The sequence below is a fragment of the Caenorhabditis elegans genome, chromosome X (genome assembly GCF_000002985.6).
Source record: "Caenorhabditis elegans chromosome X".
Lineage (NCBI taxonomy): Eukaryota > Metazoa > Nematoda > Chromadorea > Rhabditida > Rhabditidae > Caenorhabditis > Caenorhabditis elegans.
The window spans coordinates 4,297,774-4,315,259 of NC_003284.9; the positions used below are offsets into that span (position 1 = coordinate 4,297,774).

A 17,486-nucleotide genomic window follows, 5' to 3' on the forward strand; every position below is an offset into this window, starting at 1 on the left:
GAATTGCAGCGATGTTTTAGTATATAGCAAGAACTTGCATAGAACTTGATATTCAAAGAAAAACATGAAAACAAAAAACAAAAAAAAAGAACGAAAGATAATGTTTATAATATTTAGTATCCATCTGTAAAAGTCTGACAAACAATGGGAAAAAAATACACGAAGTTGAAATAATGAAAAGAAAATCTTGAGACTAGTGGGTAGGAAAAAATATTTTTAAAACATCACAAATCGCTGGCATATTCAAAATGAGATGACAATGAAGATCAGTGCAAAATAATTTTAAAAAAACGTAGAGTTATAATAATTTATGACAAAAAGTTAAGCAGATCCAGCTGCTGACAAATTCACAGTACCCGTACTACTTTCCGACTTCTCCTTTTCCAACCGTTTTTGCTCCTTTTTTGCAGCCTTTCGAGCAAGTTTCTCCTGAAGTTTAGCGTCGTCCTCCTGTTCCTCTTTTTGACGCTTCAGGCGTTTTGCTTCTTTTCGAGCACGACGCTCCTCTTCAGTTTCATCTTCACGGGACTTCTTCTTGTGCTCCTTATCCTTGTCCTTATCTTTGTGCTTCTCCTTCTCTTTACCTTTGTCCTCTTCCTTTTCCTTTTCCTTGTCTTTTTCTTTTTCTTTATGTGGCTCCTTTTTATCTTTTTTCGAACCATCAGTCTCCTGACTGGGCATATTGAACTTAACATTCAACTTGAGTTTGATCGGAGGGTGATTTTTATCTTCATTCGCTGCTAATGATATGGAAGGTTGACCCTGTCCAATTCGAATCTTCATCGGAGACTTTTCCTTGTCTACACTCAAAGGTGATCCCTCTCGCAGCTTTAATGCCGAATCACTATCATGCTTGTGCTTTTTCTTCTTCTTTTCTGAAGACTCGTCACTGTCGCGATGTTTTTTCTTCTTTGGAGACGAGTCGTCATCATCGCTTCGATGCTTATGAGACTTTTCTTCTTTGCGTCCTTTATCCCTGTGCTCCTTTTTAGGAGGTTCCTCGTTAATTTTGCGATATTTCTCGCTGGGCTCCCCGGAAAACTTGATTCGAATTTTTTCGATTGGAGCCTCAATCTTTCTCTTGAGATCCTTCTCCGAATCGGTTGATTTTTCCTGCTCCTTTTCCTTTTTCTTTTCCTTTTCCTTCTCCTTGGGATGATCTTCTTTTCTATGCTTCTTCTCTTTTTTCAGACTATTATCATCCGAATCACTTTCACTTCTGTTATGCTTCCGCTTCTTCTCATCTCCACCCAATTTGATCGTGAGCCGCGGAACTTTAAATGTCAGTGGCGGAGCAGGTACATCATCAACCTTGATATCTTTTTGTGTATCGCATGATGATTCTAAACTGATTGACACTGAAGATGGTCCGGGCTGTGCAGGATTTGGCTCTTCTTCAGTTCTTGCCGAAGTCGTATCATCCTCGTCGAACAGTTTTTCCAGAAACTTATCATCCGACATTGTATCAGCAGAGTAGTCAACCTTAAAGTAAGATATGTGATAAATGTATCTTCTGGGCTTTAAAATACCTCTCTTCTTGTCCTCCTTGATCCAGGCATGACTTCCAAGTAAGGAACTCGACCTTCTTCTTTAGCCTTTTCAATGTAATCCGTCTCGTCAGCAGCTCGCAAAATGTCTCTTGGAATCTCATCTTCTCCAACTAGTCTGGGTTTTCTATAAAAAAAAATTTGAAATCATATTTTTATACTCATCTATTTATAGTCATGCAGATTTTTGACTTACGCTTTTTGAGCCTGCTCATTTTCGAATCTCTCTTGATCCATTTTCTGGAATAGCTCAAACTCTTCCTCACTTCTTGACAGTATGTCATTGATATCTTCGTCATTCGGCACTTCTTCGTCCTCTTCGGACTCGTTTTCCGTCCTGAAAAAAGAAATATAAAAACTATAAAATTTATGTAAAACCAACTTAATGATATTTTCCAAAATTTCTCGCCGTTCTGCACCAGTTGATCGATTGTCAAATTTTCCCGCTTGAATAACCTTCTCATCGACATTTAACTTGTACCTAGCTGCCGCGAGAATCTTTTCTTCCACCGAGTTAGCAGTAATCAAGCGAAACACGCGAACCTCTGCCTTCTGACCGATACGATGTGCTCTGTCCTGAGCCTGCATGTCTTGATGGGGATTCCAGTCCGAGTCGAAAATGATCACCGTATCAGCGGTTTGTAAGTTCAGTCCAAGGCCACCAGCACGCGTAGACAACATGAACAAAAAGTACTCGCTGTTGGGCGCGTTAAATTTGTCGAGTAGTGCTCCTCTCTCATCTGGTTTTGTACTACCATCTAATCGAAGGTACTGAATTGTGCCTCCTGCTAGAAAATCCTCAACGATGGTCATCATGGAAGTCATTTGGAAGAACATCAGAACCCTGTGTCCAGTTGCTTGGAGTTTTGGTAGAATTCGACTCAATAGCTCAAGTTTTCCAGAGACACGATACAAATCGACTCTGAAATTTTAGATTTTAAATTTACATAGGTAACCACAAAATTAAATTCTCATTTACCAGACAAAAATACTTACGCAGATATAAATCGAGCATCCCAAAAATTTCTACAAGACTCCTCCACATTTTCAAAAAGGAACGGATGGTTGCAAAGTTTCCGGAGATGAATCATCGTGTTCCTCAGCGATTTACTTCCCGTATTGGTCTTTCCATCAAGAAGCAACCCCTTCTGCATATGCTTGTAAAGAACTTTTTGAAGCGCCGACATGTCACATCTGACAACAAATTCCATTTTATCCGGTAGTTCCGACTCGACTTCCTTCTTCAATCGTCTAAGCAAAAACGGTCTCAAAACTTTGTGAAGTCGGCGAATGATGAGCATGGTTTCCTCTTGTGTGAGTTCGACTTTTTCGCCAGTTGTGGCAAATGGTGCATTGAACCATTGCTCGAAGGTCGAACATGATGAGAAAATGGATGGAAGCAGGAAGTTCAGTAGAGCCCATAACTCCGGTAGCTGTAAATAATGTTTCTAATTATTTAGAGGGAGGGTATTGTCAGTCGTAAGGTGCTTATGTAACTAAATAGGTTTATTATTATTTTCTTAATTTTCTTCTCAGTATTTTTATTTACAGTCAAAAAGTTACAATTAAGTCGATCTAAAAAATATCTACGAGTTTTTAAAAATTTATTGTAATACCTTTTTAATAATTGTTAACGTTCGAACCAGCAAAAATGCTTTAAAAAAAATTATTTTGGCGAATGACAACAGAAAATTTTGAAAAGTCTAAAAGTTCTTGGATTGCATAATAATGATATTTATTTATTTTATTAGTGTCACTACCTCGTGGAATGTTTAAACTTTCTCAAAAAAATTAATTTTTTTGGACATTTTGGCAATAAAGAAGACTGAAAATTTTTCGGTTTTCTGACAAAATTCTCACCGACGATACATAAAAATATCCTACCTTATTCTGAAGCGGTGTTCCTGTGATAAGAAGTCTCCTTTGACACTGGAATCTCGTATTCAACATTTCCGTAAGTTTACAATGTTGATTTTTCAAACGATGCCCTTCATCAATAATCATATACTTCCATCTCAGCTTTCCCAGTAACGCCTTCTCTCTTATCACATACTCAAAAGTTGTTAACAAAACGTTAAACTTTCCAGACTTGATTATTGGCTCGAAAACTTTTCGCGTCTCTTTGGGTCCCTTGTATGCAATCAGGTGCACATTTGCCGCCCACTTGTCAAATTCGTTTTGCCAATTGGGCACTGTGGAGAGAGGAACAATAACAAGGAATGGGCCAGACGTTTTCTTGATCTCCATCAAATAAGTAATGAACGCAATAGTCTGAAATATGGTTGTATAGCTCATTTAACAAAATAATTCGACTACCTGAATAGTTTTTCCTAGCCCCATTTCGTCTGCCAAAATTCCATTGAGATTGTTGTTGAACAAGGATACCATCCACTCGAGACCCTTGATTTGATACGGTTTCAGCTTCAAGCTGGGATTACCTCCACCCATCATAAAGTGTTGCTCTTTGATTTCTTCTCGAACTCCGTGAGCTGTCGTGTAGTAATCCTCAATGTTCATCTTGGTCTTGTTCTCATACTCATCATCGTCGTTTCGAGCTTTATCCAGTATACTTTTCACTTTATCTTCTTCCGCAACTCCGTCATATTCCTTACGAATGTATGATTTGGTGGCAAGAGACCCTGCTGTTGCGTTTTGCTGCTGTTTCAGTAGGTCACATAGACTTTTGATATAGTCGTCAGTTTGCTCCAATAGATATACAAGCCGCTGATCTTTCTTCTCATCCAACATTGCACGATATCCTTCTTCGTCTTCCTGGATCAACTTTTGAATTCGGTTTTTCTCGTTCTTCATCTCCTCGCGGGCAATTCTCTTGTTTTCGTTGGTGATGTATTGTTGCATGGATTTTCGAACCTTTGTGTGATTCAACATATTTCGTTTATGAAACTCTTTAAACTCCCGCGCGTGCTTGGTAAGACTTTGCAGAAAATGAAAATTTGTGACCTTTCGTCTTTTTTCCAAGATGGCTCGATCTGGATGGCGTTTCAACTCTTGTAAATACTCATACTTCGTCCTTCGAATAGACCATGGATTGATGAGAAAATCATTCGGAGGAACTAGCACTGTGGTTGCCAATACCTTTTTCCGAAGTTCTGTTTGAAAATCTAAAAGGCTGAGACCAAGGTACTCAATTTTCGCTTTCGTCTGTCGTTCTTCCGGAAATGTGTGTAGGTTTTCTTTAAGATACATCTCACGGTTTTTCATGTCTTGGTCGCGGCTGAAAACTTGTATAAAAATTGGAATATTGTATCAAAAACTCACTAATGAAGAGCCTCTTTTCGAATAATATCATCGTCAATTTTCATGAAGTTGGAGTCCCACGTATTGAGAGGATAAGCGTTCTGAAAAAAATACATATTTTTTAAAGACATACAACATTGTTTTGCAGATTTCAGGGACAAGCAAAGTTGCCGAACGTTAAACATTTTGGCATCCGGAAGTTTTTTATGTTGCCAAGAAGTAAAATCCTCGGCAATCCGCAAACAAAGCTTCGGCAACAATCCTAAAATTTTTGACAATCTGAAATTGCCAAAGTTGCCGAAAACTCAAACTTTCGGCAACATATGAAAAACATGTGGGGGTTACAAAAACTACAAATATACCAGAAAACGTATAAAATCTATGTTAATTTAAAAAAAAACTTACAGCAAGCACTTGCATGTAATCATCATATCGTGCAGCTCGATCTTCCACAGTCTCATCAACTGGCTCGTCACCAAGACTCTCTTCAGTTGGAGGATATCTTGCGGGCATTGGTATTCTTGGTGGAATAATGATTGTAAGCTTCTCCTCTTGAATCAAGGCCAACAACTTGCGAACCGAGATGTATCTTCGATCCGTCTTCATATCAGCTTTCTCCAACTCACGCATCAAACGGTTCAGCTCTTCACACACGTATTCGATATACTGCAAATATTTATTTTTTTGTGAAGTATGTTTCACATTCTTACCTCTGGAGTCATCTTCCTTGATCCTTTAACATGCGAAACAATTGCGTCCCGTATTACTGTCATATCTGCCTTGTTCGCTGGTGGTCTTTGCTTTGATGTTGACGGCTGCGATAAGTCTGGTGAAGATTTCGCTTGAACCTTCCCATTGGCTTGTTGCGGTCTTGACTGTTGCTGATTCTTGGGCACATTCTTCCCAGGAGTCACTTTATTCTGATTTGGTGGATAACCTCCAGCAATGTTCTTCCCTTGCTGAATCATCGGTCCAGCGTTATTTGGAGGTAATCCATTTGGTGCTTGTTGTTGTTGGTGGAAAGTATTTGTCGTAAGAGATGGTGCCATGACTTTCCGCTCGCCCTTCGCTCCCATTGGTAAGCCCGACATGGAATTGTTCAAATCTTCAGCATTGGTTTGTTGGATTGGAGGAGGTGGTTCCTGCGCAGGATTCTTCTTTCCTCTATACCGTGGCTTTGGTGCAACTTTAGCTGGAGGTATTTGTTGCTGCTGCTGTTGTTGGATAATTGGAGGATTTTGCAGATTCTGCTGATTTTGAATGTTGGCCATATTTTGATTGTTGTTCGATTGCATTGGTTGATTCATCATATTTTGCTGCTGCTGCTGATGTTGGATCGGAATGTTTTGCTGATTTTGCATTGGTGGCTGCTGATTTTGCCCCTGGTTGTTCGGTGGTCCATGCTGTTGTTGAAAACCTTCCTCTTGATGACCTCCCTGATGAACTTGTTGCATTGGTTGCCCTTGTTGGTTTGGCATTTTTTGCTGGTTTTGTTGTCTCTGCTGAGGAACAAGTTTGTACTGCATTCCATTAATAATCGCGTGCTCTCCATTGATTCTAATGGTTTGATCATTGTCCGGCTCAAAATTATCTGTAACCACCGGCTGCATCATCTGGCTTTGCATTGGCGGAGTCTGATGGTGCTGCAGATGTAAATTTGGCTGAGGTGATTCTTGCAGCGGCTGTTGGGACATTGGATCTTGTTGCATTTGTTGCATATTCATCATTTGATCAGGAATATTCTGAGGATTGTGAGGCCCTTGTTGCATGGATCTGTTTTGCTGCATTTGATGTTGTGGCTGCCGCTTTATGTTCGGGTGAATTTGCCTTCCCGGTTGCTGCATTTGAGGCATTTGTCTATCAGACTGCGGGTTACCCTGCATAGGTGGCTGATTTTGATGATGCTGCTGCTGCTGCTGTGGTGGTGCAAGATTCATTCTCATTTGTGGATTCTGCGGCGAGTTCTGCATGGATCCATGAATCGATTGGGATTGTTGCGGCGTCATTTGGCGTGGAGGTATCTGCATGTTCTGCGGCTGTTGTGCAACCTGGAATAACTATTTTCAACAGTTAAGTACTATTTGAGCATCAATTTGGTTACCTGGGCGACACGGACTGGCTGCTGTTGCTGCTGTTGGTGCGGCGGTGGTGGTCCATTCGTTTGTCCTTGCAGCATCTGAAATGAGTATGTCATGGTCATGCGTAAAATAGCGTTTTATGAAGAAGAGAATTTCCGCGAGAGTGGCAGGAAATAGTGTGCATATAACTATGGTGAGCTCATAAATATTCAGTTTTTCTGGTCTCCCAGTTTATTTTCTGGACTTGGTGATGATATGGAGAAAAATATCTTGAGTTTCTACTTCTTCAACAACTTTCGTTTTACTTGAACTTTTGGAAAAAAACATTTATAGTAACAATTCGAAACTATTTTGAAAGGTGAGCAAAAGGGGTTGTCAATTCATATGTACGACTTCCCTTTTGCGTTTTTTGTTGTGTGTTTTTTGAAGGGCTACGTTTTTTTTTTCAAAAATCGCTAATTACAACATACTGTATGTTTATTGCTATTATAATTGTATTTTTCAATCAATTTCTATGTATTTGTGACAAAATTGCCGTCTCCAATAGTTTTTTTTTTCAATTACCTGTGGTTCTTGCTGTTGAATCCGAATTTGCTGTTGTGGTGGCATGTTCATGTTCGGAGCATTTTGCTGCATTTGCTGATGCTGAAGAGGCTGCTGCTGATGAGGTGATCCGTTGTTCATATTTTGATTGTTTTGTTGAATTTGTTGCATTCTCATTTGCTGCTGCGGCGGCGTGTTCATACTCGATGGGCCTTGTTGTATCTGCAAAATGGGTTAAAGTTAGTTTTGAAGATCCATTTAAAGAGTATTACATAATGAGGCTGTGATGGAGGTCGGCTCATCATCCCGCCCTGCGGCTGCACCTGAAATTTTTTGCACTTAAATTTTTGAATGCGAAATTAGATTTAATTTGAAGAAAACAAAATAACATACGCCCATTTGTGAAGAAGGCCTATTCATCAGCTGAGGTCCGCCTTGTTGGTGCATCTAAAATTTATGAATTTAGGGCACATAATTAATTAAAAGCTCACCTGTTGCGAAGGTGGTCGGTTCATGCTCATCGGTCCACCACCTTGTTGCATCTGAAAAAAATTAAGTTGGCTTATGGTATATTATAACTCTCCATTGAGAACAATTTTTTTCAATAATGGTGTCTTAAAGCACACGTACCAATCCGGGAATTGACCGCAAATTTTTGAAAAAAATAGGAACTTCATAACTAAGTTAAGAAATTTTTGAACAAACTTTTGCGTATCGTAACTTTCATGTAACTGGTTGTTTTTTAATTTATTTTATGTTACATTTATTAAATACAATTTATCTCAAGTCTCATTTGTTTTTTGACAATTTTCACTGACCTGATGAGGTTGAGACGGCGGTCTGTTGATACTCTGTGGTCCACCTTGTTGCATCTGAAACTGTTCAAGCATTGTAAGCTTTTAATTGAAAGTTTCGCAAACCTGATGAGGATGAGATGGTGGTCCGTTCATGTTTTGTTGCTGTTGCATCTAAAAATTAAGAAAATAAATGTTTCGAATCAATTTCTCATTAATTTCATTTTGACTCTGATCTACAAGCGTACATGCCATTTTTCTCGTACTTTCAAGCTGAAAGTTTGGTAATTTTTTTTTTAAGCGTCCTATAAATTTTTATATTTTTGTGCTAATTTGTGACTCTGTATAATAGAGTATAATTTTTTCAGACTGTTTTTTTTAAAACAAATACTGACCTGCATTTGCTGTGGAGACACCTGCGGTATTCTCTGCTGCATTTGATTTTGTGCCTGTGGTATCCTCATTTGTTGCTGCGGATTCGGAAGATTTTGCTGCATATTCATATTGTTCGGAGCTCTCTGATGTTGTGACTGAGGAGAATTCATATTCGGTTGCTGTGGCTGCTGCTGCTGCATTCTCATTTGTGACATCTGAGGTGGTGGCTGCTGTGACTGTTGCATTGGCGGGCCTTGTTGGGGCATACCACGCATCTGCTGCGGAGGGTTCCCCCTCATCTGAATTTGTGATTGCTGAGGATTTTGCATCATTTGGGGAGCTTGATTTTGTGGAGGACGCATTTGCTGGCCCATGTTCATCATAAGATTCTGTGCAGGTTGCTGTTGCATTTGTTGAGGGCCTTGTTGTCCCTGCATGTTCACCATTTGTGATTGTCCTTGTGGAATTTTATTTTGTTGCATGGGTGGTCCACCTTGCTGTATGACCCGATGTGGACCAGGCGGCTGAATTTGGTGTGGTCGCTGCACATTGAGTAATTGTGGAGCAGCTTGATTGTGCTGCTGGTTGAGCATGACAACCTGGAAAAAATTTGGTTTTCTAAAGTTGTAAAGGGAGAAGTTAATTCGACAGATGGTACGGTACACAGATGGTACGGTGTAATAGACAAAAACCAGAATTTTTTTTAAAAATTTTGTAGAATTTATCGTATGTATTGTTTTCTTAAAAAATGGTTTGCTATGATTAAAATTGCTCTCAAATCTCATATTTCCGTCAAACTACTATAAAAATTAATATGAGCAAAAAAAAACTTTTTGTTTTTTGTTTTTTGATTTTTGGAATATGGCTACTACAAGCGCATTCACTAGAACTGTCTCTCACCTTACCTCCTCAACTGTTTTTGAGCGATCAATAGAATTGTGTGCGTGCGAGGTCGCCGAAAACCTAATTGCCGCGCAAATGCCCTTTCTCTTCACTAAACCGATATCTTGTAAGATATTAAGAAATAATTTTTTATTTGTTTTTTTTTTTCAAGTTTTGAAAAGTTGCAAATTATGAGAAAATAAAAATACTTACCCGAAAATTGAAGCGAAGGACGTCAAGATTACGTCCGGTAAATTGTAGCCTCACACGAAGAACACGATTGCCGACGGCCACCCACACGTGTGAAACGCGGAGCAAGTCCTCGTTTAACTGCAATTATTTAATAATTAATGAAAAATCGATTAAATGCTGCAAGAAGAAAGACAATGCGGAATTAAGAGGGAGACGCGCGCAGTTCAACTTGCACTAGACAAGTTGATTGACTGACGGGCTGGGTGGCCTCCCACCCTAAGGCCCCCACGTACGCAAACACCATCACGTCAAATTACACAGTGAGAAAACGGGATTCGTCAGGTTTATTAGTGTTTATACCATGAAAAGTAGCAACAAAAAACAGAAGTTGGAAAAATTGATAAAAAATCAATGAAGAAAACGGGACAACTTGAATTCGAACATATCATCAACTATTTCAACATTTTTGCTAAACTCTGTCTTCTGTTTTTTCCACGTCCAATTGTCTCTTTTGGAACAGAGCAGGACCTGCAAAAATCAATAGGGTCCAGTGAGAAGATGAGTGACTCAAGGGAAATGAATTTGTTTTCAATGTTTTTCGCTATTTTTTTTCCTATTTCTTGGCTAAATATAAAAAAGTGTTGAAAGTGTGAGTGGATGATTTATGACAAATGTCATACGCCTTGCCAACAAAGGAATGTTAACACATAGTGTGTATGTTTTATTTGCCTTTGCTTGTAATGCCATGTGCTTACATTTTTGTTTTTAAAGTATTCCAAATAGAAACAAGAGTTAAACTCGTTGGAAAATAGTTCAAAGATTTCTTTTTCTGATTTAATATTATCTTGAGTCACAAACACGTTCACTGCAAGAATTCCTGAAAAAAAAGCTTGGCTTTAAAATTTCAAAATACTGCTTACAAACCATTTAAGGTTAAACGTTTTTTCAAAAGTTGAACTGTTTTTATTTTCAGCGTCTCTGAGACTGGGCACATCACATTTGTCTTTTTGTTTTCACAGGCATCGACAATAATAACGTCATATTTTTTGTCATCTGAAATTACATTTTTTACTTTCAAATAAATTCTTTAAGTTTTCCGATTACATTTTCGTAAGTAATCCACAAAATCGGTGTTTATAATTCTCATCTCGTCCGTTTCAAAGTGATCGAAATAATTCTCCGCGATGTTGATTATAAACTCTTCTTTTTCAACAACAGTTGTATCAATCTGAAGTATGTAGTAAAAAGTTATATGTAAAACCGAAAATCTACCAACATTGAGGTAGGATATTTGAGAAAAGAAGTTGCTCATCACTCCACCACCAAGTCCGGCAATTAGAACATCTTGGTGATCGGATTCGTCGAAATTCAGGCTCTGAAATTTTTTCGAGGAATACATAAAGAAAAACTAAACAGAAAAAGAAATAACACTGCAAAAACAAAATAAATTAACACAAAATGTCTTTAAAGCCAGAGAAAAAAAACAAAATAAGTTAATAAGAAAAAAAAGGCAATCTGTTTTAAATATGAATTTAAGGATACTTGTGTATTGTAAGCCCGTAACTAAAATATAAATTAAAACTCCACTTATCATGCTTTTAAATTAAACGTGATATCCGTTTTCTTCTTTATGCTCATAAATTTTACATTTCAAAGCCTGAGAATTCATTATACATATATATTGTCGTAATTTATTGAAATTATTTGAATCGATCCCTCAAAAACCGTTAAAAATGTTTTGTAATCCACTGCACTCCGACTGCCCAAACCCAGGAAAACACACCTAGTTGACACCAACTCACGTTCATTATGAATCCAGATGCAACGAGGAGTCTTGCGTATCTCGAGTTGATCACAAGTTTATTAACAGGCCAATTTCTTGAGTCAAGATTGTTCCACGAAACTGCTGAAACAATTTTATGTTGGCAACTATATTTTAATTTTATTAAAGAAATGAGACCATCGTTGTTATAGTTGATAGTTTTTTAAAAAACTATTTTAAGTTGTTCGAAATTTAGAATTTATTGAGTTTATAAGTTTTATGATCTAGAGAAGAACTCGTTATTAAATCAATAAGAAACACAATTTGACAAAAAGCTCTTACATCACACTCAAAAATACAGCAATTGTTTAATTTTTGGTTTTATCTGCTCAAAAAAACTTACGTTTCACTGACTCAACTTCCACTCCTGTCAGAGAATATTCAGTATTTTCCTCAAGAAGTAGATCTCGCTTTGTGGTTAATCTGTAAGTTCTGCCCATCAGAATCACATGAGACAAATAATACTGAATTCAGTAACATTTTGGTGCAATGATGTAGCATGCAACGATCAATCGATTGACTGTCGTGTGTGGAAAGCAAATTTTTGCGGAACGATGAACCGTGGGAGCCACTCCTTTTTTTGTATGGAAGCAACCAGAAAAGGAGTAGAAATGTTGAACATTTTGGTATATTGGATAAGGAGATGCGTATAGTCTAGTAAAGTATATTTCATTTCATCAACATTTTTTCAGAATGTCAAAATCTGACTAATAAAGTCAGTTCTGTGCGGATGCTTGAAACTTTAACAGTTCAGTTCACTAATGCATCTTTTAAATTTAATTTCCTTCTTACACGTAAAAGGCTTACAAGAAAAATCGGCAATGAGGCGTATTTAACAGCTCCTAATCAAGCCCAGGAAATTATATTTTCTCTAAAAAGACCCATTTACTCTAAAGGGTCATGAAACCCCGATAATGGCTTTTTTGATGAAAGCCGACATTCAATAAGCTGAGATAAATGAGACTCCATTACATGAAATGGTTCTTTTTCTGGTTTTTTTTCGCATCCTCCAGCGTAAATTCAAACATTTTAAATAATAGTTCCATACCTTCCATTTTCTAAGAAATAAGAGTCAACAATTAGAAAACAAGTGTCTTTTCCTGGAATACATTCCTTCCCCACAACTTGGTGTTTCTGAAACGATTTTGTTTCAACTTTGAGTTTATCGAACAATACCTTTTTTAAAAGCTCGTCCACTGGATCACCTTTTTCTTTTGAGGTGAATTTGAAAAAGCCGAAGTCGAAAGTATCAAAGTACCATGCTAGAATCTGGAAAATTGATATACCAAATGTTGAACATACCTATATTAGTTACGTTATCCTTAAGTTATCCTTAAGCCTTAAAGTGCTCCTAATTTTTCCTTTGACTAAAATAACTACCGTATTTTCTCTATTAGTTAGGCATCTCTATTAGTTTTGCACCTCCATTAGCTTTGCATCTCAAATCACTAATCGAAAATTAGTTTTGCACCCTCTATTAGTTTCGCACCTCTAATAGTTTTGATCCCCTTCATTTGTTCCCTAGTTTTAGGAATTCAAAATTTGCATTACAAAATCGTTCTAAAAATTAGGAAAACTTTTACAGACTTGGTATAACAAGTGAAAATAGGCAAAATATGAGTACAACTCGGACAATTTTTGCGTATCAGTCGTAAAATTCGTCCATTTTGGTTCATAATTTGTTATTGAAATTGATGATATTATGCCATAACTTAATGGAAAACATGAGAAAAAACCTGTTCGAAAATTAGTTTTGCACCCTCTATTAGTTTTGCACCTCCATTAGTTTTGCATCAAATTAGGTGTCCGAAAATTAGTTTTGCATGCCTTCCTAATAGAGGAAATACGGTAAATACTTTTAAAATCACTATCAAAATGTCAAAAAGTGATAATTACTCAATTTTATCTTCTCGACATCCCGTCTGCAAAATCTGCCAAACCTGCCTGCTAAAGTTAAGCCCGAAATTTACTTGGTAAGAAGTTGCCAAACTTGGGGCAAACGCTGGAAAAAGTTGGGCAAGATTTTGTGGGCCGCGCGCAAGTTTTTCAAAAGGCAAAGTTATCACCTGCCAATTTTATACCAAGCATTATTGTTTAAACTTGAGAAAGATATTCGCAAGTGCTAGATCAAACTTTGGGGAGGTCAAAACAAAGTTTAGCTTGAGTTTTGTCAATTTCTAAACCAATTTAACATATTTGGGTTATATTTAGGCAACACGTGCCGAGTATCTTACTTTTGGAAGTTTGCCAAAAACAAGTTTGACTCAAAAATCGAAGTTCTTTGACTATTCGACAATGCGGAAAAATGTTGACTATATTTTCCATTTTTTGAGTAGATTTTGACAAAATCCCCAATGACCAATAATAATAACTTACAATAGCCAGACCTACAATAGTGACTTGAGGAAGAATTGCAGGATGCATTTGAAGAAGAAGAAGACCCTCCGTTTCAAAATGATCCCAATTTAATGTGCTCTGTGCACATCTTTGTATAGCTGCCATTGTGATACAGTTTCCCCTCAAATTTTTGCAAAAAGTACAATGTTTGCAAAGCGTTGCCAACGAATCGAAAGGGAAATTAGTTTCTGAAAGAGGAAACGAAAAGTGCTAGTTGGTAGAGTGTGTGAAAGAGAGGATAAAGGTTTTAGATTATGGCGTGTGAAAAAGTGGCAACTTGGTAGAGCACCTACTTTAAAATAGGACCCGAATCATGTGAACATAAATGTAGGTTATATTACAAGAATTACAGAAAAATTTCAGATTAATGAATACATCCGTCGATTTTTTGTCATATGACCTACGCATGTAGCTTCTGATGATAGTGAAAATATACATACACAGCTTCATATGTATACATATTTTGTAGTTCCCATCCGAGATATCCAGAAAAAAGAGACATATATGTGCATTTGTAAAGATACCAATAGGAGGCGGCTTAGTCGTGATAGATAGGGTAACAATTCAAAGATTAGCAAGCACTATGTGATATTATTTGGGGTGTGTATTGAAAGGTTATAGATGTTGTAATTATTTTTGAGAGTACGCACGGAAAAAACGACCATAAATGACAATTATAACATTCAAATTTGAAGTTTCACACTAGAAGTTGTAAATTTTTACATTGGCATGAAAACGAAGAAGCAAAATAATTATTGAATTTTAACGCACAGAACTAACGAGAAAAAAATCAGAAAATTTTAGGAAGCAACAGAGATATCATGAATATTACGACAAATTGCAATGTACAAAGTGTTCACCGAAGAAAGAATGTTCAAATCTAACACAGCTGGGTCTTGTCCCAACTATGAACAAACATCTGTCAGATATTTCATTTTCCCTTCGCGTAAAGATATTAGACAGAAAACACTTAAAATAGAAAATACTTTTGAAAAATTTATCTTAATCGTTAATTTTACTTCATTCCGCCAAACTTTTGAAGGAATTATTGGGGTTACTGCAAAAATAGGCTCAGGGTACTGTCTCAGTACTGCAAAATTTCTGTAGTTTTGAAAATTTTAGTGTTTGTATTTTGGAAGGTTAAGGAGTTAGAGGTTAATGGGGAATGAAGTTGGTGGGCTGTAGTAGTAGTGGGGAAATGTAGAAGTACTGTGGCTTCAGTACTTCTAAATTTCCCCTACCGAGCTATTTTTTGTCCAAATTAAATCTTCACTACAATTTTACAGCGATAAATTATTTTTTCTGCTGAAGTTTGGCTTTTGAAATATTTCAATAAGTACTACTAATTTAGTAACATATTCATGATAATTGCAAATAACACTATTCTAGAAAAATCACAAATCGTTTTTACCAGTGAGCTACTTTTCTCCCAAATCTTGAAGTTTTAGGAACATATTAATGTTAATAGAGTGACACGTAGATTTAATTCGAGTGCTTTTTTGCTTATTTTTCTGTGTAGAAAACAAATTTTAGTACAAAACACGATAATTTTGAAGTTGAGTAGTTCAAATAATCGACTCAAATCTATAAAGTATTATATTCCAATTGTTACATTCAGTGTCACAAAAACATTTAAGGGTTCATGGAGTGCCGTGCTAATAAAGATACATTAATACTTTAACCTAAAATGCACTTATGCTTGAGAAAAACGAGAACGGGCAGACGCCTGGAAGTTGTGGGGTGATCAGATTTTTTGAAAGTACCGCCAATTGAAAAATTATAGTTGATAACCTAAAACTTCAAAAATAGGGATTGGAAACGAAAAAGTTGTGCATTTTGGCCGTAACATATTAATTCAACTCCATGCTCACCATGATTCCCTAGCCATTAGATGGTTTGATCCTTCTGCGAGATCTTTTCCGAGCACTAACTCTGTGAGAATCCATATTCTCATATCTTAAATAGTTTTCATTCATATTTCCCGTCCCGCATGACTGGGCTCACGCTACCTAGTTTCCCACGATCATGCCAAATTATGCTACGAAGTACAGCTTCTTTGAAGTATGTATAAATAACTTTTTATATCTCTTTTCATACTTTGCGTGAATTAGTTCAGCATTATTGAGGCCTTTTGCGATTCATATTCTCACAATGTTAGCAACATCCATCCTTCTGAGTTCTTATTCAATTTGATGCCGCCAAAGTTACTGGAATTCGATGCTGCACTTTCCATTTTTTTTTCCATTAGCTTCTTTAACACTCGTTCTTGTTTTGACTCACATTTTAGTTTCGAGAATCAACGTCAAGTGACAACAAGACATGCGATGACCAGAATCAGTTATCTAAATACGAGTTGTGCTGAGAGCCTTCTTGAGTACTACTACCTCCTCTTCTATTTCAATCTTCAAATAAACTTCATACAATCATATGTGTGTTTATCCTTTGCTCCGCTAGATGACCTATTTCCTTAAACGCAATCTTAGTCTGCTCATTATATATATTACTTCAGCGCATTATTAAAATCTCAAAAAAATCTCCCACATTCATGTGCATAATTCGTTGAAGAAATTTTTTTCTATCGGTTTCCCTAACTATAAAATTTTTTATTAGGAAATTCTGAAAATCTGAAATCCTGACGTTTATCTCAAAAATAAATAACATTCAAAATATATAAACTGTGTTAGTCATGATAGAATACATAAAGTGTAATACAAAATCGAATACAAAATTTTTACACAAATTGTGATTTGTATCAAGAAAATAAATCGTTGTTTAAAAGTTGAAAAGTGCTAGAATTTTTCAAAAATTGAATATTTAGAGTTGAAATTATCAACAATCAAAGTGAAACTTTCACAAACGTACCTGTATTTTTTATATTAGAAAAAGGTTAATCAAATTTTGGAACGAGACCAAAAAAATTAAAATTTGTATTCAAAACTCTATTTACTTTTGATTATATGTATCTGACTAGGTATTGTAGGGGTTCTGTAATTTTGGCAAGTTACCAAAATAGTTAAAAAAAAAGATCTTCGGATATTTTTTTTCTTCAAAAAGCGGTTAAAATCCAGTTCAGTTTCCACCAAATTTTTTGAAAGTTAGCAATAAATTTTAATCCAGTTTTATGTTTTTATTGTGTTGAAAATATTCATATTTCAACATTGCATGGTTTGAACGTGCGGCAGTGCTTGTTCATTTCGCCAACTGGCCGTAATCCACCTTTCATTAAAAAGTTTGAAACATAACTAATTCATTTTCATTTAAATTTCTCAATAATGATTGTGATCTGACATATATGTTCACTTCGTTTCCTTGAAGTCTTGTTGTTTTTTTGTCCCATGTGCCTACTCAGTATGCCAAACAAGGAAAAAAATGAAAGCCGAAAAACCCGTGTGCATAGAAAAAAGAAAGAGAAGAGAGGAGAGCACAACTTGATTAGTCTAATCAGAACATCGGTGAATCCGCGCGGCGGGGCCCTGTCTTCGTTGTTGCTTTTCATCGCGCCTGCAACTCTTTGATTCAATTTATTGCTCTCCGACGGAACAAAAAAAATGGAGAAAAAAAAAAGAAAAAGAGACTATTCGGACCTTTGCTTTCGCTT

At 36.6% G+C, this 17,486-nt stretch overlaps 2 protein-coding genes and 1 non-coding gene across 3 annotated transcripts; all 3 read right to left on the bottom strand.

Annotated features, from left to right (window-relative positions):
• Window positions 1–95: 95 nt before the first annotated feature.
• pqn-15 (Prion-like-(Q/N-rich)-domain-bearing protein) lies at window positions 96–9,188 on the bottom strand (the record flags this gene model as incomplete). The annotated part of the gene is made up of 18 exons (NM_001380945.1): window positions 96–1,482; window positions 1,530–1,674; window positions 1,744–1,884; window positions 1,930–2,469; window positions 2,544–2,980; window positions 3,432–3,818; window positions 3,864–4,782; window positions 4,827–4,906; window positions 5,211–5,471; window positions 5,516–6,853; window positions 6,907–6,981; window positions 7,448–7,648; window positions 7,699–7,749; window positions 7,820–7,873; window positions 7,918–7,968; window positions 8,245–8,298; window positions 8,347–8,394; window positions 8,616–9,188. The coding sequence occupies 18 exons, from the start codon at window positions 9,186–9,188 to the stop codon at window positions 322–324; spliced, it is 6,516 nt and encodes a 2,171-aa protein (NP_001367558.1). The 3' UTR covers window positions 96–321.
• Window positions 9,189–9,996: 808 nt separating this feature from the next.
• Window positions 9,997–13,995, bottom strand: C52B9.8 (Methyltransferase-like protein 13). The gene is made up of 10 exons (NM_001355087.2): window positions 13,868–13,995; window positions 12,668–12,760; window positions 12,540–12,625; window positions 11,835–11,914; window positions 11,472–11,575; window positions 10,946–11,044; window positions 10,774–10,897; window positions 10,594–10,722; window positions 10,425–10,546; window positions 9,997–10,197 (listed from the first exon to the last, which is right to left on the bottom strand). Exons 1-10 carry the CDS (start codon window positions 13,991–13,993, stop codon window positions 10,078–10,080), a joined length of 1,083 nt encoding a protein of 360 aa, NP_001342016.1. The 5' UTR covers window positions 13,994–13,995; the 3' UTR covers window positions 9,997–10,077.
• A 1,905-nt stretch (window positions 13,996–15,900) lies between these two features.
• Window positions 15,901–15,967, bottom strand: C24A8.11. Its single transcript, NR_070853.1, has one exon. It is a non-coding gene; the product is annotated as an Unclassified non-coding RNA C24A8.11 (non-coding RNA).
• Between the last annotated feature and the right edge of the window lie 1,519 nt (window positions 15,968–17,486).

Coding starts and splice junctions, on each gene's coding strand:
- C52B9.8 (NM_001355087.2), bottom strand. CDS start 13,993: ATGGCAGCTATACAAAGATGTGCACAGAGCACATTAAATTGGGATCAT. Junction 12,761..13,867: donor CTATTGTAGGTCTGGCTATT/GTAAGTTATTAT, acceptor TCAATTTTCCAG/ATTCTAGCATGGTACTTTGA. Junction 10,898..10,945: donor CTCAAATATCCTACCTCAAT/GTTGGTAGATTT, acceptor TACATACTTCAG/ATTGATACAACTGTTGTTGA.